We start from the raw sequence: 22,896 nt of genomic DNA, 5'->3' as shown, positions 1-22,896 counted from the left end.
TGTGATGCGAGTGAATGCGTGACTTATTACCCCCCCCCCCCACCCCCCCCCCCCCCCCTTTTTTTTGTTCATGCTTATACATGACAAATGAGCAGCTAAACTCCAATATCACTGGCCAAGCAGCACGTCCAGTTGTCAACCGCTGGGCTGGAAAATCGGGTGCCTAGTTTCTGCTGTTTGTCCCCAGGCAGCAGCACGTCCATTGTTTGGAATGCCTCGAATAACTTTCTAAGCAGTCCCACCACGCGATGTGGGGCGTGATGTTTTCTGTCGTGTACAGAGAGGAGAAAGACGAGGGAGAAATAAGAGCTTTAAATATTTATTTTTAAACAAACTGTTGTTTACATTCAAACAAAAGCCGAGGGAGCTACGTGGTGTGTGATTTTTTTCTGGTAAAACAAGAAGTCACTCGGCCTTTAGTGCTCCTTTATTTTCAGCTTCATTGTGCGACACACAATGTTCAAAATTCATTTAGTTTTGGTATTCACGTACATCCAGTTTTTTGGTCGCAGTCTTTTTCAATAGGAACAGATGTGTAGTGGTTGCGAAACACTTTTTTTTAATAGTCGGCATTTACAATGGCAGATCAGTGCGTTGTACCGGCCAACTGTGGCATTATTTATAAGCATATTATGCACTGGTTTTGTTTGAAGCTGCAATGGGCTGCTTTAGATTCTAGGGGGGCCGTTAAGAAAGCCCTTGCGATGCCTTCCACACCAAGCACTGGAGAATCGGCGTCGAGGATCGTTCATGATGGTGGAGCCGGCCAATAATTTCGGAGTTCATCCTAAAGCGTATCGCACTGCATGAAGTGGCTCCTGGAAAGCGGGCTTTATAATTTATTTAATCTGCAGTGCAGTGCACATAAACAAAGGTAGGCCATCCGGTGGGTATTCTTGGGTGGGGGCATTTGCCGCGCCTGGCTTATACCACACCCCTGCCTTTATCTAAAGCACGTCAGTCAGACAAAGTTTTGAGTGCCTTGCCAGAAGCGATAAGTTGAAGTCGTTTGCTGCCTAAATTTGAGCAGAGCAACTTTGATAACTCTAACCATGCTATCCTGTCCCCAGTAGCCCCCCTGACCCGGTGTATCCGAAACTATCGTCGTCTGCCTCAATTGTCACTTGAAGGACAGTTGCCACAATTGTCAGTGGCATAAATTTTACCAGCATGTCTTTTTTTCCCCCCCACTTTTTGGATTTATTTAAAGAGGTGCGGTGCCTTGAAAAGTGAGCAGCAGATTTTGAAGTTGGGAGTCTGCCATTGGGGTTGAAGTTTGCTCGTCACAGGCAGGTTCATCACAGGCTGATTGGCTGTTATTAATAAGGCCAGTAGGAACACGGGGTAATTTGTCGTGGAGTAATTTCTCACAAAGGGCGAATCGTCATAGAGACTGAATTGAATTTCTGCCTGTTTCTCCGTGGAACTTTCAAACGATGTGCAGACCTTCACACAAAGTGAGTTGCGATGCAATTGTACTCCTGTTCATTTTCGCTTCATCGAGGGTGAGAAAAAGGAGGCGGGAAAGGCTGCTGGAAACCCAATTTCTTCACTTTATTACCTTTAGGGCCCGCTGATTATAAAGCTGTGCCTTTTAACTCTTAATTTTCTGCCTAATCCAACTACATTTTAACAGTTCTACGTTTGTCCAAATAATGAAAGCCTTCCACTTCAATTGTATTGCAGCGTTTGCTTTCTTTTATAGTGGTGCGCTCCGTTTCGGAACTGACAGCAATCAATGTGGGGAACAAAACGTGACGTCTTTTTTGTACCGTGTAGGAATTTGCGATCCTAAATGGGCCCTTGAATTCCTTGGTATGGTAAAAAGCAGGAAAGATTTTAGGCTCAAATCTGGTGACCTAGTAAGTTCTCTGTTGTTAACTCCACAGAGGAATTTCAGGTCGCTACTGCGTCCAGCTTGCACTTTGCGAGTCAATTTTCAACGAGAATGGCGTACAAGGAACATTGCAACAGTACGATCAGGTACAGATTTGGACTGATTGGCGTTTTGGGCTCAAGTTGGGATTGCACATGTGGTAATAAATTGTGAATCTGACTTCTGCTGTCTTCAGTTCGTATCCTTACGGTGAACAACGTACAAAACAACGCAAGTTGATCAGTTCGAAGCATTAGGTGCTAATTATCAATGGTCTGCAACCATTGTGAAATCAGACAAATGTACTGTATTGTAGAGCAAATTGTTGAATTTTAGCTGGCTTACTGCATCTAATAATTACTGCAACAACAACAAACCAGGCTTTGCAGACAAATACCGCGTGTCAAGGTTGGCCTCGTTTCAAAGGCCATGTGTGCTGACATTTTTTGTTCAGGCACACGACCGATGTTCAGCGAAGGATAGAAAAGAGTGTGATTGCATGGGCTGTTGCTGTTCTTAACTTGTTACTGAGTACAGTAATTTTGCGGTGCACATACTAAAGGGGCCCTGCAGCACTTACCATCAACTACTAGGAATGTATTGTGGGGTAAAGTCTATTGTCCCAGCAATCTCCTCCCACAACAATTGTAAAAATTCGTTCACTATCACTGAAACTACGCGCGATGAAAAATCGTGCATAATTATTCCCTCTGCGCTCTCTCGCCCGGAGAGGGGGGCGGCTCTCGGCGGTTTTTTTCCGTGGCCTTCGATATATCACAGGCTGGGGAGTTTTCTCCTTTTCTCCGCAACGTGGAGGGGTCTATTTCCGGTCTGGTGCCACAAAAAAGCAGGCATGGGTGCCTGCTCACAAGCGCACGCTCGGGCTGGTAGGGCGTTTTTGAAGCAATAAACGTTTGTTGTCGGGTGATCTGGTTGAAAGGGAAGTATTGAACTCATCACTTAAACTCCGCGCGCACTCAAAACAAAAGAAACGGCAAAAGTGTGCCTACAGGTTAAGGCAGAGAAGAGGTTTGTTCACAGCGCCGACGACGGCGGATCGTCACAGGAAATGCAAAAAATTAGCTGCGAAGTTGACCAGTGACATCCAATAGGACAGCCATGGCCCGAATGACGTCTTTTAGGCCATGCCAGGGGTGCATAATGAGGAAAACTGAAGAGAGTGCGGTTGGTTTTTCTGCGTCTTTCACAGCGATTTGCGCACTCACCACTTCACGTGCACATGTAATATTTGGCCCAGGTATTTCTGGTAGTGTGAGCTAAGCGTCGCGCAGGTTTACTTGCACTGCTCTAAGAGTGTTGCAGGGTCCCTTTAAGGTACTAACTTTTGTTATAACACCTAACTTGGTGGCTTCTGGGATCAAATTGTAACGAGTTTTTCTTGTTTTTAATACGAACGGGACCAGGTTTGGGATATCAATCTCTAATGGTATTGTTTAGTGCGAAATGATTATTAGTGCACCTCAGCCGATTATGTGGATGTAAGAAAATCATTCGCCCAGTTAAGCATCATGCTTTTCCCAGTTTTTAACTCGCTTGGTCAAAGGTTGCTGTGCAGCAGAATGAGGAGGGGCCATGTAGCGACAGTCCCGACGCTGGCTATAACGTCTCGCTTTGAGGTGTAAGGTCGTTGAAGGGACAGCCAACTGATTTTTGTGGAATGCATGTCCTCTATCTCATATGAAAGCCAGCGTTTTATGTAGTGGGCTAACCACAAGAAATTTGAAACAGTTATAATTTGGCACTGAACTTTCTAAGCCTAAAAGGTGGCGCCATGTAGTGTCTAGACGGGACACTACCGTTTGTATACAAACAGCTTCGCCAATTTCAATGCGCAATTGAAAAACTGTATAAGAAATATGAAAGACTGCTGCTTATTATTGTTTAGCTGGGAGCAAGTTTTTAGGTACATCTTTTCATCTCGGGTTCAGCTAAAAGCGCGTGGCTTACGGTCAAGGTTGCTGGCATTCGTTTTGGCATCAGATCGTAGGGCTGGCAGATTTTGAAATTGCACTTTCACACATTCTAGGGCTCCACCAGGGAAATTGTTTCGGTTGAAGGTCTTTCAAGTGATGCCCTTTCATTTGGGACACAAAGCATATACTCCACAAAAATCGGCTGTCTGTTAACTGTTACTTGCAGCTTATGTACAGTGAATATGATGTTGCTTGGCATGCTGCAACCCTGAACTTGAAAAAAGGTAACGCTGACTCTTAACTTAGCGTTAGGACTAACATCGTCAACCGGCACTTGCTGGAGAAAGGGCTTGTTGAATGTCAATCCACAAGTACAAGCTGTGCGAGACCTCAAAGTGAAACATTAGGCCTAAGTGCCGGCGCATACCCGACAGTTGCTGCTGTTACTCTAGCGAAGTGACACATACAACGGTGCATTTGGAAACGCTTCATACAAGGGGGAACGTATTCTGCTTTTGTGTAATATTCTATGACCAGCAAAGCCATACTGCATCTTAGTTATTTTAATTTCCTCCACAGTGTTTTATGATTACCACTTTGCCTGGTAAGACTCTCGAACATAAACGCCAAGTGTATGGAGTAGCGAAGCCGCTTTTGATTTCTGAACATATCAGCAAGCTTTATTCATCTCTCCCAGTGCTGTGTATGGGCCACGTGCGGTGGCAGCATACAACGCGGGTGGAGTTGAGACTCGCCGAGGTTATGGCTCTCGTGCAAGGTGTAGAAATGCCCGAGAAGTTGTTCGCCCAAAGGAGGTGGAGGAGAAACTTTTATTGAACGTGGTTTGAGGTGTGAGTGGCTCCTCGTCTTCAAAGCCTGGTCATGAAGGAGCGAGCTAGACAGCATGGTCTCCGACTGTTCGGCGGTAGGGGAACAGGGAGGGGTGGTAGCTCTGTGTTGTCCTTGCACTCTCAGATTATGCGAGAGAGTGTAGAAGCTAAAACCTGTTGCCAAACTCAAACAGAAAAGTTTTGCATAATCGTTGAACATGTTTTAGTGAAATGAGTGAATATTCTACGAGGCCCGATCCTTGTCACAAAATAAGCACCGTGAAAACCCCATTGTTCCGTGCTCGTAAAAAAAAAGAAACGAAACTCCTTGTTACAGCCCTGTTGCGCGACATGTTTCATGTTTCTTCGAGAGGGAGTAACGTTTATCTTTATTTGCTCCTTTCTTTCCAGATTCGATGGGAAAAAAACATAACGCTAGGAGAGCCTCCCGGGTTTCTGCATTCATGGTGGTGGTAAGTGTTTTCTTTGTTGTTGTCACTCGTTTCCTTGCGGATCTTCCCAACCAGTCATGCTTGCATTTCCTACCTCAGATCACCTGCCTTGCTGACGCTAGGCGGGACAAGGACGAGGATCTGCACACACAAATGAAGCATGTGTAGATCCTCGTCCTTGTCCCGCCTAGCGCCAGCAATGTTCCGAGTAAAAAACCAACTAGCCCCATTTCAAGCTCAGGTTCTAGTCACATCGGCGGTACAAATGATACATGGGTCAGTGAGTGTATGTAGGGAGAGGAAAGAACTATATACTCGGGTACAACTTAAGAATGGAAATGAAAGTTTCCCCTGCACCTGATCCCCGCAGCTGAATGTTCCTCCGTGTGGTGCAGTGAGTAGTACTTCATCTGCTTACAAACTACTGCAGCGAAAATGAAGAACTACGTGAGAAAAAACAGACGATGTCGCACGTTAAGTGCAGTCTCCTTTCAAAACGGGTGCGTGCGTTGACAGCCGGGTCGGTCGCTTCAGCGGAGTGATCCACTACGGGAGCTATTGTCATTCTTATTTTGTAAACGAGTTCTAGTGCCAACACTGACACTTCAACTAGTGGAACGGGCACCTAGAAGCCATAGTGTAGAAAACGAAAGAGTTCGCTCTGACCGGATGGAGTTTCAACGTTGAGCACTCCAAACGAGCACTCTAACGGTTTCGGCACTGATCGTTGGCTAGGTACACATTTGTTGACGACTGTGTCTATCCCGTGCCCGCTTTGTGCTGCAGAGCCCAAGGATGCGGGTTTGATTCCCGGCCGCGGCGGCCGCTTTTCTGACGGAGGCGAAAAGCAAAAACGCCCGTGTGTTCTAGATTTCGGTGAACGTTAAAGATCCCCAGGTGGTCAAAATTAATCCCGAGCCCTCCACTACGGCGTGCCTCATCGCCTGTAAAAACGTCGACGCGTTAAACCCTACAATCAGTCAAATCAATCAATTCTTTGCCTCCTGTGAAATGGTTCATGTGCTCAACACAATAACGGTAACTGCTGTTACCAGGGCTAATTGTTTACGGCTGGGACAGCCAGTTTATAGTAGCGCACTGGTATGCGAATAGTCGCCCACTTGAGATACATGTGCACTAACTGTCAGTGAAAGTTTGTAAACTAAGGGATGGCCGTGTACAGAGACTCGTGCCAAAAGTAGAAAACTTCTGGTACACCTACCTGTTCGTTTAAGCCATATGGTCTGGAAAACTTTCACGTGCAGATGCTTCCAGGCCATTTCAAAGAAATTCTCTATATCGAAGCTACCACGTGCAACTAATTCTGACGACTAGATTGTCTTAATCTCATAGCAAAAGTAAAAGTGGGTGTGCGGGTGCTGCATTTCTCTATTCGCACCAACTGCACCTTCTGTGGACATGTGGCTACTTTATTGGCGTCTGATAAGTCGCATCTTGAAATCTAGACTGCTCGGGTTCTGTTGACCAGCTTCTTCAAGCAGTGGTATTTCCCATTCCCTCGGTCTTGGATTAATTCTTGCCTCCAGCCTGCAACGAGAGATAACAATGTGGCTCTGAATTATTGCAAATTGATTGTGAAAAAGCTATTGAATCGGTAAAAGCAGCCCTCGGGCACTGGAACAGTGGCGAACGTAAAGCTGCCATCGACTGCTACTCTTGCCGTGCAAACATTTGTGGGAAAGCATTGTATTGGAGTAAAGCTTGAGAACTGCGAGGCGCTCTGCTGGTCGGAATGTCAAATCAAGTGTGCGTGTGCTCTCTCAGTGGTGGGTGACAAGAATTGGGAATGGAAACAATTAAAACTATAACGCAACACGAAAGCTACGTAAACTTTGACTAGCTTTATGCGAGCTTTCAGTGTGCACTGATGTGAAACGAAAAAATTCTGAGAATTGCTCACCAACCTATTCTCAAGGTTCGCACAGGTCCTTGAAAACCCTTGAATTTAGAAGTGTAAATTTCAAGACCTGGAAAGTCCTGGAATTTTTAAAGGGTCCTTGAAAACCCTTGATTTTTCTGGAGATAACCAATGGCCCTATCTTTTCACAAGAATTTGAAGTGTTCGTCGTGGATTTTAGGTGTTGCAAATGTAAAGAAACATTGTAATAATCAAGTTTCAGTGTATTGCGTGAAATTACGAGTTGTGGATTCTCATTATTACGAGGCAACATTGGGAAGCGCCGGTCATTCTATCGGAAGCGCCGGTCACGATAGAATCCCGTGATAGCCGGCTTCTGTTCTCTATCTTGCATGTTCCATCTCGTCTGTGGACGGCCTTTCATTGCATGTTTGCTGTGCCTAATTTGCTCCATCTGCTTTTCCTTTATGTGCGAATAGTGGACGTGTGCATAGTTCATCCTGCCTTGCAGCAACACTTGCTGAGTTAATTTCAGCTGATACTCTTGCTGACAAAGCACGAGATGCAGGCATGGCAACATTAACTACGTTTTGAAATCAAGCAGCCTCAGCAAAACGCCAAGAAAAAAGAAAAACCTCTAAATATAAACTATGAAATAAAAAAAATAAAGCTGGGGGAGCATTCATGAACCCATAGCGCCTATCTAAATGTGCCTTAATATTCTTAGGTATTAGGCAATAGCAAAATTTTGCATTTTGTTGAAAAAGTTATAAATAATCCCAGATAAAACATACGATGGGTACCTTGAAAATGTGTTTTCTGGTCCTTGAAAGTCCTTGAAAACCCTTGAATTTTTGCTTTTGAAGCCTGTACGAACCCCGATTCTCCAACCCTGATCTGATGATGATGATGATGAAACATCACTATAATGTCCCTTATCCTCTGGAAATATGAAGGGTAAAAGGAAATGAGACATATTGCAAAGGAAGCGACGGCTAAGTCGGGAAAACTGGAATGCAAGAAGCTGACAGTTCTTACAAGTCCCTTAGCATTATTTGATCAAAGCTCAGAGCTATGCATCATTCTCGCCATCAAACATAGTGTCACGCTCTTCACTCTAGTCTGCATTAAACTCGCCATTATGCTTTCCTTAAAAAGTATACTATTGTCACAATTGACACCTGCCTTGTCACATTTCCTGTCACTCTTTTGGTCGAAACCACTTATCGGAACACTTTGTCGCAGTCTTGTGGTGCGTCAGCATTTGGCGCATATTCCTCATTGTCACGACACCTCGTGGGGCTCCCCTCACTCTACTGTTCTTAATCTTCTCATCACTCCTTTTATCGATTTATTATGTTACCCACTCGGTGTTTAAAGGGGTCGTGAAGACAAATACATGTTTGGTTCATTCGAAAGATTAGAATCATACTGACACCACTTTTAACGTAAACATCACTCAAATAAGCAAAAACTAGGGGGGAAAAAAAGGAATGGCCGTAGGCTGGGCTTATAAGCTTGCCGAGTGAGCTATTTGCGCTTAAATTTAACAACAAAAGACAAGCCAGGTACAAATACAGTCAAAAACAAACCAAAGGCAGGAAACGGTCTGATACGGTTTGGTGGCGCCATCTAGGTTGACTAACGGCAAACAAGTCTCCGCTTCCCGCCAAGTTTAGCTTCAAGACCCGTTCCTATGATGTCATTGCAGACGCTGTTAAAACACACGATTTGGGGGGAGAATCAAAATTTGAACCTAAATTGATGAGTTATGTAGTGAATAAAGCGTCGCTTGCTTCCGGACAAGCGCTGGGCGCACTATATAGAACACGCATTCTTTCAAATAAAACAAATTTGTACTTTGTCTGCATGGCCCGTTTCAAGATTAGGCGGTCAAAATTTATCCGGAGCCCGTCATTATGCTGCGTTCCTCAATCCCTGGTGTAACTGCGGCCTGTTAAGCTGCAGTTATCTTTATCGTTATCTTCATCACAATCCTCTTTTTTCTGGTCTGGCCAGTTATTGAACTGTCTGTTCCAATCTGCTTCTTCTGTCCTCTTTAATTCAGCTCATCCACCACTCATTCTTCTTGTCACTGTAATTGCAGCACTTATTGCAATCCTTATCGTTTTCCTGGTCGCTGTGCAAGTGCTGCGTCACTCTCACAGTCAAACTTCCCCCGTCTTTTGTCACACCCTTCATGCCGTTATCATCTCACTGTTGCAATCCTTGTCATTTTCTCAACCACTTGTCCAAGTCCTCATCAAGCTTAGTTTGAACTTTTCATTATTTCTGACTTTTTGTAGAACAACCCTCTTGCTTGTCTTTCTTGTGGTTCGATAAGCTGTGATAGCACTTCTCTAAGGCAAGGGGGTCGTAGTTCCTTTTCACCGTTTCTTAAATTTTGCTGTTCCAGGTTTTTCTTTGTTTTATTTTTATCTTTGTTGTAGCTGTATCTGCACACTTAAAATTTGCTGTTCCAGGTATTTCTTTAATTTACTTTTTTTAGTCTTTGTTGCAGCTGTATCTGCCACAAGCTTTCCTGATAGCTGTAGCAGGCCCCAAGGTTCTTTGTTCCCTTTTACGGAACTCAGATCATCTACGAAGCGTAGAGTAAAAGAATCTTTTATTATGCCGCTTAATCGCACTACCTTTTTTCGTTGCATAATTTTGCAACAGCTCTCGTTACATTTTGATGTGTTGGAGTTTTTTTTTTTTTTTTTTTTTTTTTTTTTTCAGTTTGTTTCGACTTCAACATATGCCAGCAAATTTGAGACGTACAATAGTATTTCTAGTCGTTTCTTCTTTTCTCTTTGTCTATCTGCTGGGCGTTATTTTTGGAGTCCCATCAATTTCAGTCGTGGTGTCTGGCCTGGCTTCACTACCATGTAGCCACACTCCCTAGAAGGTCAAAAGTGCGGCAAACTCCGCACACGCAGCTGCGCGCGCAGCCGGGCGACGAGACGCATGGCTTTGGTGGTGCTCTTGAAATCCCTTTTTTGTTTGTTTGTTTTGTTTCGTGCGCACGTAGGTCCAGGTATGGAAATCTGCGCATTTAGTGAGGCCTGCCGAAACGGACGCACGTTGCGCCCGACACGCCCTTTTCCCAAGGTAGGCAGGCGTCAGGTCGGGCGTTTCGGGCTTTTTGTGGCTGTTGGACAGGATGTGTCTGAAAAACGGTGGGGAGGGGGGAATTCGGAGGTGGCTGCTTTATGACCCAGACTTCGATGAAGCATCGTCGTGTGGCCCTCTCCTCCTTTTTAGGCTTAATTTTTTTTTTTCGTTCTTTTTTTCGGCATTATGAAGCGCCGGTCTCGTGAATTAACCTCGAAGGGTTGGGGCTGGCTGTGGGTTTCTGCCTTCTCCCTCTCCCCAAACCTGCTGCCTTCATCGGCGCGTCGTCTCGTGGCTTCTTACCCTTGTCGCTCGCGGGGACGGAAAGACCTCGGGACGTTTGTTTTCGTGGAAAGGCGACAACTTCAAACGTGCCGCCACTTGTCGCATCGCTTCTCGCAAGGGAATGGTAATGGGCGGGAGACAAGTATCATATGACGAAGCTGATTTTCGGAAAGCCTTGATTAGGACGGAGATCGCTGGTGTGCGTCCTCCACAAGTTCAGTTGTACGCGCTCGTCCGGAGTTGGACGTGACAGCCTTAGCTGGGAGCTGGAATAAATTTGCTGAATGATGTGGCGTTATTATTTCCCTGTAATCGTGCTTGGAAAGGTATCTGTGGCTGCATTCTAAAGCAGCTTGGAAAAGGGGAGGGAGTTTGCATGGTCGCAGTCACTTGCCAGTTTGCTGCTGATGAGGTCGTCGACATTAAATAGAGGAATTTTTGAATTCCTCCGTCCTTGTTCGACATGGTCAAAAGTTTTCACATGAGCCGTGAAGTTTTCACTTCTTCCTGTCGTCTACAAAATGCCGATATTTTTGTCGACATTTTGCGTTCCTGATCTTAAAGGAGTACTGATACAAAAATTTTATGATCCATTTTTATTGCTTTTATCGATTCGTAATGGTCTGGTGAAGCTGGCACAGCACTTAAAATACTTCAGCGCATGATGATTAATTACATTGAAGGGCCTGAAAATCGTAGGTTTACATTTCCTGCGTTTCAGCTTGAAAGGCGCATATGACAGAATCCCGGCATGACCTCACCGCTTTGTGCAGATGTCAAAGCACTGCGGAGGGCAGTGGGGGCGTTGTTTCGACTGCGCCACCGTTGGAGCTGAACGGCTGGGCTGCCTGAAGGTGCTAGGCCTACCATTGTGACGGAAATTCGATGGCCGCTTTCAATACAAGTCCTGATGGTGACTTCTATTGCGATTTCGGGCTAAATTATCGCTTCCTTTCCCGTGTGTGGAACTTTGTTTTTGCCAACAGTGTCTTTCTGGGCAACAGTTATGCCTGTAGCTCTGGCTACATGTACCCGTTTGTGAATGCGCCGGCACCCAGTCACTGCTCGCGGGGCCGCGCGTGTAAAGTGACGTAACGAGTTTTTGACGAGCGGTGTCCGCGTCACTTCTTCTGGCTACCACGGGATGTCTTGCTGATGTCTATTTGCTGAGTGCCGCTCCGCGTGCTTGTTCTGTCGGCATGATAAATGAGATCCAATTAAAGTATGTTCTTCGCGTCGCAGGCCGCTCATATTTCGGCCAGGGTATTCTGCTGAGCAAAGGAAATGAACTGTGCGATAATGTTAACGCCGAAAATTGGTGTCAGTATCTTTTTAAGCCTAATATGAACTCTTGTGGTTGTTTGCAAGTGCTGCGATTCACACGCTATCATAAGAAAAAAAATCTTGGTTAACTTTAGTGTAGTGTTTTGCTTTGGCACTCACGTGCAAAAGTTCAACTCTAAAGAATCATTGCAGTCAGTGCAGGCCATGTACTTGCTTCCAGGTACTTAAACTGTGGAGCTGAGAAACTGTGTCATCGTGTCTAGCTTTCAATGGGAGGGGCCCCTTTCTTTCCTTAACTATTGTATTTTCCGGTCTATAAGTCGCACTTTTGTATAAGTCGCAACCCCTCAAAATAAGTTTTTTTTTTTTTAACGTATATAAGTCGCACCGGTGTGTAAGACGCACTGGTGTACAAAACACACTTGTTAATTAGGTAAACTCATAGACGATCAGTTAGAAAGCGCGGCGAAAGTGCATGGTTGCGGCCGCCGCTTCTGAACGCATCCCCCAGTAAGCAGTGCTAGACACGTGCATCTACCGCCCAAAGTCTAGACAGAACTCACTTCTCAAAAATGGTTTATTGGTACACACAGATGGCATTTAGGCAAAACCATCGAAGCCTTCTTTCTCCAACTCCCTCACAAATAATTCATTCATTTAGACCACAGAGCTGTGTCTATTAACGTGCGCTTACATCACGCAGCCCACAGGCACCTTTTCGAGTGCGGACCATGCACGGCCGACTCTTGCCGGATTTATCCCGTACATAAGTCGCACCAATGAAAATTTCGGAAAAAAACCTGCGACTTATACACCGGAAAATACGGTAGTTAACGGGCACCTTGCAGAGTGCAACTTCGGGAGAATGTTGAAATACAAGTTACGTTCATTGACGCAAGCACCAGAAAATGCATGAAACTGTGAATTGTTCGATGAACAAAAAAAAAAAAGGAGTGGAGCAGAAAACCAGTGTTCTCTGCGATGCATGTGTGGCCAAGCTATGTTTCGGGGAACTGCTTTACGCAGTGGCACGAACCCCCACTAGTGGTGACATTTTTCTTTGCAAGTCAAGAAATTTTAGTTAGGCGTTTGACATTTGCAGGAGTTTTGCACCGATAGGATATGTACAGATTGTATGTCTTAAATTTCTTGTGTATTTTTTTTCTCTGTCGAGCGACACTGATGTTCTTGCTTATCTTTTTGTTTGTCCCAACTCTTTTCTGTACGGCTGTTTTTCTCTTTTTTTTTTCTTCAAGTATAAGCATTTCTGTATGAAACAATCACCACTGCAAACGAAATTTACTCTTCTGCAATTTGATACACCATACACTTACATTTTATAATGTTCCATATTTTTTGCGACTGGGATAAAATTGTTTGCTAGACTGCCCAGAATCACTGCTTTTCCCATGGCAAAAAAGAAAGGGTTAAGGTTTGAGGCAATAAAAATGCGTCCTTGTGCGCATTGCATAACTGATTAAACGCATAAAAGTACAGTGCTTGGAGTGCGAGCGTCACATGCATTAACCTAGGTAGTTGTGGTAAAATTTAACTTCGTGGAATGCCACTTGAATTCATATGCCTGCAGTTGACCGGAACACTGAAATGGAAAGTGCCTTGGGTCATGCTAAATTGATAATATACAAACAAAAAAATGTTTTTTTTTTTCTTCTTGGCGTTCCCTGTCGAGCCTTGTTGTCATTTTGCGCAGTGCAATGGGGGAGGCGGGGGGGGGGGGGGGGGGTTGTACTCTACGCTTGTTGCATCTTTAATGTTGGCAGCCTGTGTGTCCACTTTGGGCAACATTGCTGGTTTTAAATTTGAAGGTGTGTTGTGCAAGTCGTACCATTTTAACCCAGCTGGAAAAACTAAATCTTATACCCCTGCTACACTGGGGTCTAAATGTCATTTGAATCAAATGTCATTTGGCTCAAATGCCAAGTTGTGCTGCTACACTAGGTTTTTAAATGCCATTTGGCTCAAATGACATTTGAGCCAAATGAGCACCGAGAGAGACATTTAAGATTTCAAATGCCATTTCCAGCACTCTCGGACGCAGCGTCTTCGATCGGCAATAAAAAATATAATACTTCCGTACGTAAAACAAACAAAATATTGTTGTTTGTGAAACTTTGTTCACTGTTTATTTACTTAAAATACGAAATCAACATATTTAATTTTCATACTCTCAAAACCAGTGGGTCAGTTGCAAAAACACAAACAAAAACAACGCAAGACAGCCATATTTAGAGTCAAAACTGGTGTCTCTTCTAATTTGATATCATTTTACTGCCACGGACTGCTCCTAAGTTAGATTGTTTAGTGTACGAAAACGAAACAGGGCAACAACAGCGCCACTACAGCACAGCGAACAGTTGTGAAAGCTTTCAAATTCCATCGAAATTATAGTGTAGCACGGCGGATTCTGAATGGCATTTGAAGCAACCCATTCGAGTCAAATGGCATTTGGTTCAAATGACATTTGGACCCCAGTGTAGCAGGGGTATTAATTGCATTTTGGATCGAAAGCAATTAAATTAGCACGGCAAATGTACAGACGTTGGGGCAGCAAACTGCCTGTTCTGCTTCGGCGCCCAGACTTTGCACAACGGTATCATTTTACGGTCTATTTTGTTCCACACAGTTGTTGGTGATGGCGTTTGCCTGGTTGTTTATTTAGACGCCAAATAAAAATGGCTTTTGCTCATGAGTGGGTACGTTGTTGAACACGACAGGAAAATGAACGTCGTGGAATGACAGCACACTGGCTGTTAATTGGGAGGGTTTTGTAGTTTGTGGCACGGTTCTTGCGTTCACAGCGCAAGTCTTGTGTAACAGTTCCATGACAGGAAAACCAGCAAACCACTGATTTTCGGATACTCGTTGTGCTCGTCTCATTAAACTTGCCTCTGTATATTTAACTCGGGTTAATGACTTTTAATGCTGGTGGCATAATGGAGGTATTCGTAAAATGCTTGCGATTTCCATGTATATGCGCATTTGTGTTCTATACGAGTGGCAGAAAGGTTGGCAGGTGTTAAAAGAGGACCTTTTAATCGCATTTCGTACGGGGACACCTGTTAGCATTTGTTGGATCAACAAAGTGGCAAAGGCCAGTCCCTCGGCTGAAATGCCATTCAAACACCTCCATTTAAAATGAGTGGACAAAAAGCGTTCCATGAACAAGCTTATTGCTGCTGGGAACGTGGAGGCAGAGTAAACAGTTGTGAATAAAACCTTGCCGCGTTTTCTTTGACGGACTTGAGGAAAAGGGTTTTGGTTTCAACTTTGCAGAATAAGATGATGAAATGTTTCTCAAACGGTCAAGGGGGAGGAGGAGGGGTTGGCAGAATTGACAGTGGAATTTCAGAAACACTGTAGCACCCTGGTTTCTTTTAAATTCTTCGCAGTGGCCACTGAAATCTACCTTTTTTTTTTTTTTTGACATACTCTGAGGAAAGACTTCAAGCTCCCTCTAGGGGCGATTAGGAGGAGAAGGGGTTATATGGATGAGTAAGTGCGCATTGTACTGATGTGAAACTTGTGTTCAAAGCTACAGGCATACCAGATGGCATGAGCGTTTGTGCAGCCTTTGGACGGACGTTCACTGCCATTGGGTGTGGGGCAGGAGTCGGGACTAGCGCCTTTTACAACTGTAAAATACATACGTTTATGGATTAGTGGCATGTTTGTTAATAAAGCGGTACAGCCGAAAAAACCACTGTGCCGAGACTCTGGCGCACGTTAAAGATCCCCAGGTGGTAAAAAATTAATCCAGAGCCCCCCAACTACAGTGTGCTTCATGGCCCAGGTGTAGCTTTGGTGCATTAAACGCCCAAAATTTGAAGGAAAAGAAACAAAGGTCTTTAACAATGCGCGCTGCTGCAGCATTCATTCTTGTTCATATAGCCCTGTCCCGTGAGCGTGTATATTTTCGCTTAAATAACAGCATCAATGGCCAAGAATAATGCACTGGAGGAGCTATTCTGCCGCCCTTCAATATGGCGGAAATAGTTTTTAGGGTCTTCCGGAGATGGCGCCAGCCACCCGTGGGCGGTAAACTCGATGTACCTTATCAAGTCGTCGTTGGTGTGCTGCTGAGCCCCGAAAACGCGGATTCGATTCCCGGTCGCGGCGTCCGCTTTTCTGGTGAGGTGAAAAGCGAAAACGCCCGTGTTGTCGAGTTTTGGGCGCACGTTAAGATCCCTGGGCGGTGGTGGTAGTGAAATATTTGTTCGCGCTTGAAAGCGGGAGAAGCCCTCAGTCCAGGGCCGCTGCGGTCCTGTGGGCCCGGTCCACCAACTGTCGCTGGTCCTCAGGGTCCGAACTGCACAGCGCGGCGGCCTCCCAACGCTCGAGGGTGGGCGTACGAATAATGGCCAAAATTAATCCGGAGCCCTCCACTACTGCGCGCCTCATCGCCTATGTAGCGTCGGCGCGTTAAACCGCATATTAATCAATCAGTAGTGGACTGTGGAGAGAGTGACGTCGCTATGGGGACATCCGTCGAAGCGCGGCGTCTCGACGGGTCCCGCGACTCCCTCCACCACGTGTACGCATCGTGGAATTGAGCTTGTAGCCAGGGAAGGCCGGCAGAAGGGGAGGGTATGGGAATGACAGCGACGAAATGGCGATACAGTTAGCGGCAGGCAGCCGACGCCGCTGCTAAAAGGGAGCGTGCGTGACCACTGGGGTGGCCAGAGCGCTAAGCCTTGTTGGCACATTGTACGAGAAAGTTACTCCAAATCCCGCGTCGTGGAGGCGCGCAAATCGGACCGAGCCTCAAATAGGTTCGCTGTGAACACATTCTCTCCCTCTCTTTCTGTGTGTGTGCGTGCGCGTAAAATTATTGTACTAAAGTAACGCGTGAGAGTCGTCTTTGCGCCGTCTTCTGTCTGCAGCTGCCGTCGAAGCGGGCTTTTTCAGTTCCAATACGCGTGTTCCCCTTTTGTAATAGTATCTTCAACGTACCCGCCACGTGCGAGGGCCTGTACGCTCCTCGTGGTGAGGCTTGAGAACGCTGCTACTTTCCAACGACGCTGGACACTGTATAGCGTTTCAGTGGATTCCCGGTCACTTTGGTGTTCTAGGAAATGAGAAGGCGGATGCAGCTGCTCGCAGGGGCCTGGATATGCGCGATGTGAGGAAGTTTTTCTTCACTAAGCGTGATGCCAAACTATGGCGAAGGCGTTCGTTTTAATGGAACGGAACCGTCTCTGGTCCCTTCCAGATCACCACCATGCCTTCCTGAGCCACATAGACCCTGAGCTCAAGATGAGGCTGCCAGAGGTACTTCCGCGCCGATTAGAGACGCTATACCACCGACTTCGTCTCAACGCAGCGCTTACGAAGTCATACCTTTTTCGGCTTGGTATTACGAAAAACCCTTACTGCGACAACTGCGGATCGTTGGAAACCGTGGAGCATCTGCTATTGGAATGCCCTGCATGTATCAACGCAAGGTGCAGCCTTAAGCAGGAACTAGAGCGCCTCTTCCCATGGACCAATCCTTGTCCATGGTCATCCCCACCAGCTCAACGCGAAGTACTGTCGGCGTTGTTCGCCTATCTGGACAGGATTGGCGTCATTGCAGTGATTTAGAGTTAAAAATGAAAAACAGACTTTTCAATCACACTGCTGACACGAACTGAACGTCACCTTTTTGTTATTTTTCTTTTATTTTCTTCTCTTTCTTCCGGTAATCTATCGGGCCTTTTCTTTCCCCGCCGAGTAGCATGTCGGTGTCGAAACATCTCGGCTTTCCCCTCTAATGAAAGCTCTCTCTCTCTCTCTCTCTCTCTCTCTCTCTCTCTCTCTCTCTCTCTCTCTCTCTCTCTCTCTCTCTCTCTCTCTCTCTCTCTCTCTCTTCTCTCTCTCTCTCTCTCTCTCTCTCTCTCTCTCTCTCTCTCTCTCTCTCTCGAGTCAGTCGTAGCTGGTTAAAAGTTCCAACAGATCATCGAGCGGTGGTGCGTACATACCGAAGCGTTTCACGATGAGCAGCTCCCCACGGTTGCAAGCGGACTACATTTGTAACAGAGGAGGGCGATGAGGGACCGTTTATTAAGATAGCGAAGCGGAAGAGTCGGTTGAGCCGTTTCCACGCGCGGGCGACGTCCTTAGTCCAGGGTGTCCTTGGCACGTGCAGCGCACAGCTGCTGCGCCCGTCGAGGGAGTTCGGCTCTCGCACCTGCGCCGAACAGCTCGTGGCCGGCGTAACGCGTACGTTAGCTTCTTGTGCGGTTTGAAAACAAAACAAAAAAAAAAGTTGTGCCGGTGTCGCGAAGGACGACGCATGTGCGATGTCGCAAACAGCCAGCTCCCGCGGATAAAATCGCGAGCCGCGCGAAATTCCGCGTGGCCGCCATGTTGGAAATGGAAGCGGCTGTCGCCGCGTGGTGGGCGGGGCATCACGGGTCGTTGTCCTGAGTTTGCGACGTCGTGGGGGGAAAACTTTGATACGTGATCGCTTTACACTCGTCGCTTCGACAGAATTGTTTATGCGGATTACTGAACCGTGCTGCTAGGATGTGTTGTACTATCTGGTTGGGTAGGCTTAAATTTAGTGGCCCGAGTTGAGAGCCAATGGATTGTAAAACATCCGTACGAAAAACAACCTCAGTCGTTCGTTGTGGGATGAAGCATTCGTGAGGCGTGAACAGTTTGCATTTTCTCTAAACGAAGGAAAGGAACATAACAGCTAATTTTTCTTGAGCTAACTTGTTTCTGGGTTGTTAATAAAACGCGAATCAAGCAGCGCTCCGTGAAATGCTGCCGTGCCTTGCTGTTTGCGCGTGGCCTTCGACGAAGTTTAGTGCGTAACCGTTTATTGCGAAATACCAAGTTATTTCTCAGGAATTCTGGTGGAATATTTTCGACACTTGACGGCATCTAGACACGGGCTATGTCTGGTATTGCAGCGTCGTGATTGAAACTGTTCTCGTGCAGTGAAAAACAAAAGTTCATTTGGCAAACGGGTAGGTTCGAATCCCGTGGCGGAGCGTCTGGCGAAAATGTGAGGGTGATGGCGGCACGCGCTGCAATGGCGTCATCTCTCACTGCCTGCCCCTCACACTTTTTTCAGACGCTACTCTTCCTTAGTAACGTTTATGTCTGCGCTAGTTCGTTCCACATGCTTAAAGGAGCCATGAAGAGAAAATACAACTTCGTTTAATTTGAAAGAACTAGGATCCAGTATCTCACTCAGCTCCATTACAGCCACAAAAGATGTTTTTTAACGAAAAAAAAGCAAGAAGAATTTAAAAGCTTTCAAATTTTGCGCCACAGTGACGTGTTATGAGCAAGAATGACGTCATACGGGCCAACAATAAAACATAATTTTCAGTGCGTTAACTGCACGTTAGCATTTAAGTGATGCGGTCAAATGGAACTAGAGGCCCCATTACAGACCTCCAGTCATGTGTCGTCGCGACAGGTCAGTTAGGCGGCCGCCAATCGCACAAACAAGGTTCCGTGACGTCATAGAAAAGTTGCGGGAAATTGGCTAGGTGGTCGCGACTGCTTCACACGTTTTCTTTAATATCTCCGTTATTTGTTCGAAGATTGCGATGATATTGGTATCATTGTTATTGGGACTAAGCAGTCTTTCTAATAAACCCAACTTGTATTTTGTCTTCATAGCTCCTTTAAGCTACAGCGCAGTAAAAACACACACACAAGGACAAGGACAAGAAAGGGACATACGCAGCGCTGTCCTTGTCCTGTGCGTCCTTGTAAGAACATGCTTGCCGTTGGCGGCGCCGCGCAGCGAGATAACGGCGTTGTAGGGCCCGCCCGCCGTGCATTCGTTGATCACGCTATCACTTCCCGAGACGCAGCAGATATGCGCCGTGACCGAGACGACTGCAGGTCGCGCAGCGCACAAATTTCGTATTAGGGAGTGTAGTAATCGTCAGTGCTTTTTTTGTCTTCGGGCCATTGTAAACGGAGCAGGTAAGGTAAGCTATGTTAGCCTCAAAAAATAGTAGCAGAGCTGAGCAAGCGGCAAGCCCCGTATAAGCGTTACCAAGGCATTTGCGCGGTGAAAAAGAGAACGATTTTTCAAAAAAAATCCTACGGTGGAACTAGGATACGTGACCCAACGCGGCTCCTTCGTTCTCCGTCCTGGTCTAGTTACACCGTGATGGTTTTTCGGGCGGCCACCCGCGTCCCCGTTTTTTCTTCGTTTATTTTTAGTTTCCTGTGTAAACGTTAACCGCACCTTTGGGTGCCCCGGCACGAGAAGGAACTTCGTCACGCGTTGGGCGCTTCTGTGCAGCGTACGGCCGCGTGCAACGAAAGGACTGCGTAGCTGCTGCTGCAGACGACGCGGGATGCCGCGTCGCAGGAGCAGACGACCTCTTTCGTATCGTCTGCGCGTCTTTGTGTCTGTTCTGCGCCCCAAACGCGCCAACGGCGGAGAAATGACCTATTTGAGGTGTCGACGCCTCTGTTTGAACCGCTTTCCTTCGCTGACACTTGGAGCAATCAATCTTTTTGTTTGTCGGTTAAGTTTCGTTATCTGGTGGCGCGGGAAAGGTCCCCGAAGGTAATGTCTTCGACACTCGGTGCAACTGCATAGTCCGTGTCTTTCGTTTGATTACTTGATTACTTCCGCTCCCAGCAAGAACCGTTTGACTCCTCTGGGTGCTGTTGTCGAACCGTGCACGTTAGAGATCCCCAGGTGGTCAAAATTAATCCGGAGCCCTCCACTGCGGCGCGCCTCATCGTCTGCGTTGCGTCGGCGCGTTAAACCCAGCAGTCAAACATCAATTTGTGGTCGAACCGAGCTTTTAGGTGCGGAGGACCTTAGGACCGCACAATGTCCGTCCGCGTCCGTGCGAACAGCATTTACAGTCGCAAAAAATCACACAGGCACCGGCAGGATTCGAGCCTGTGTCTGCTAGACTAGACAGAGTTAGTGTCGGTTGTCTTACCCATTCGGCTTCGACCGTGAGTCAAACCGGCTTACTCCCTCGCCTGTACTGATGCGGAGTACTTTAGGATCTCCCAATGTCCGTCCGCGTCCATCCGTGCGCACACCACCATCAAGCGAAAATCAACCGAAATTCGATTTGAGCCATGAGTTACAGCTTCATTTAGGGAATAATCAAGGTGCAACTCACGGCTCAAATCGGATGTCACTCCGGGCGCAACATGGATTTCATCACGAGTCCCCGTACTCTGCACCCTCGCCATCATCCACGGAGCGGAAATGCTGCCATTTTTTAAAGGATTGCCTTCCGATACAAGGATCCCGTGTGCTGAATGTGTTTTAAAAAATAAATAAAAACCGCGCAACGGACGAAGACAGAGAAAGCGCTCGTCCATTCTACTGTGTTTCTCGGCCCTCGTACATTGCGCTCCTTTTAATTTTTTTTTTTTTTTGAAGCCATGAACCGACTCGCCCAACAAAGCACTCTTGCAGTATGTGTTCTTGTAAGTTCGGGCTGTTTTTTGTTTTCCCCTGGAGAGTGCAATTCGGACATGAATGGGCATGGTGGATATGATGATGGTACCACTTGGAACGTTTTGGCGAACGCAGCTTGGCTGTCCAGGCTTCCGCCTGCTTTCTTGTCGTAAGGACTGGATGAGCAGCGGATTTAATTTTCAGTTGCTGGCATTTCTACCAGTGTGTGTCGCGCTACCCGGAAATTGTTTTCGTTTTAAAAGTGACCATGTCTTCTTCTTCTCTCCCGCAGCGTGTTCTGGGACCTGTACTGCGCGGCACCGGAGCGGAGGGACACTTGTGAGCACTCCAGCGAAGCCAAGGCCTTCCACGACTATGTAAGTCCCTCCAACCCTCCCTAATCTCCTCCTTTATCCCTAGTTCTAGGTTCTTTGCAGGGAGTTCAGGGGGTGGGGGCATGCTGGGAGATTGAGGCTGACGTCGCCTAAGCGCACCTTCCGCGGTAAACATTAATCCAGAGCTGTCTGCAGTGTTCCGTCTCGTAGCTCACGGGTCCGCGCGACCACCCCTGGTGAGCAGCAATCATGGGGCATCGCCAATTACCGAAGTAGCAATGTTCCTTAGTGTATTAGGGAACGTTCGAATTCGAGGCAAGCGTGCCGTGATCTCCGTGGGACGTCAGCAACTTTGTGCCCCTTAGCCGAGGAGAGCGCCAGCCGCGGGGATCGGTGACGTCAGAGCCACGTGATGCGCCCTCCGGGGAGTTGGTGGCGTGAACGTAGCTAAAATCGCCGCAGCGAAGCTGCTTAGCAATTCCTTGATTACGGCGTTTTACAAAACTCAGTATAACAGTACAGAAAAAAAAAAAAGAAATCCGTACACCGGCAGGATTCGAACCGATGTCTAAAAGATCGACGGAGTCAGTCGTCTTACCAACTGTGGTACGGCAGTGTTTTTTTTTTTCTTTAATGCATGGAAATTTTAGAAAACTTCAAAAGACAACACTTTTTTTTCTTTATAGCCTGTTAACCATACAGACCGAAACAAACACACACACACACAAGCCAACAATCTGCGACCGCAAGTTAATTAACTCACTCGCTGTGACTGTGAGAGAGAGAGAGAGAGAGAGAGAGAGAGAGAGAGAGAGAGAGAGAGAGAGAGAGAGAGAGAGAGAGAGAGAGAGAGAATAAACTTTACTGAGCTCGAAAATTCGATGGTGCGCGCAGGCACCAGACGGGGGTGGTTCCCTATTCAGGGGACTCGTATGTCTCCAGCAACTCCTGGCCCCTGGCCGTCAGTGCTAGCTGAGTTGGCAGGGCGGGGCTGGACAACAAGGTCTCCCATCGCTCGGGGGGTTGGGGATTGGGGGTGTTGGGGGGAAAGGGAGGTGGGGGGTTCTTGAGGTCTTTGCACTCGGCTATGATGTGTGCCAGAGTGCCTCTTTCCGTTTTGCAGAAAGGGCAGAGTGTGTCGTGCTGCGCCGCGTACATTCGGTGTAACAGAACGGGATGCGCTAGCGATCCCGCCTGCGTGCGCCGCAGGATCGTTTGCTGTTGCCTGGTTAACTGTGGGTGCGGTTCGGGAAGTTTGCACCTCGCGTTTCTGTACATCTGAGTAATGTCTTAAAAGGAGCCTTGAAGAGAAAATACAACTTCGTGTAATTTGAAAGAACTAGGACTCAGTATCTTACTCAGCTCAATTACAGCCCCAAAAGATGTTTTTATAACGAAAAAAAAAAGCAATAAGTATTTAAAATTTTCAAATTTTGCGCCACGGTGACGTGTTATGAGCAAGAATGACGTCATACGGGCCAACAATAAAACATAATTTTCA

General features: G+C 46.7%; 1 protein-coding gene across 12 annotated transcripts in view; it reads left to right on the top strand.

Annotated features, from left to right (window-relative positions):
* Ssdp (Sequence-specific single-stranded DNA-binding protein) overlaps window positions 1–22,896 on the top strand; it is a 96,376-nt gene that overhangs the window by 16,590 nt on the left and 56,890 nt on the right. For all 12 annotated transcript variants that reach the window (XM_077692719.1, XM_077692720.1, XM_077692718.1 and 9 more), the window contains exons 3-4: window positions 5,052–5,113; window positions 21,353–21,437. In XM_077692719.1, coding sequence (XP_077548845.1) covers window positions 5,052–5,113; window positions 21,353–21,437 — 147 coding nt within the window. The remainder of the gene's footprint in view (window positions 1–5,051; window positions 5,114–21,352; window positions 21,438–22,896) is intronic.

The sequence above is a fragment of the Haemaphysalis longicornis genome, unplaced genomic scaffold (genome assembly GCF_048455015.1).
Source record: "Haemaphysalis longicornis isolate Haplotype H1 unplaced genomic scaffold, Haemaphysalis longicornis Haplotype H1 scaffold_12, whole genome shotgun sequence".
Taxonomy (NCBI): domain Eukaryota; kingdom Metazoa; phylum Arthropoda; class Arachnida; order Ixodida; family Ixodidae; genus Haemaphysalis; species Haemaphysalis longicornis.
The sequence above is the reverse complement of the archived record's forward strand: the minus strand, read 5'-3'. Positions and strand labels throughout refer to the sequence as shown.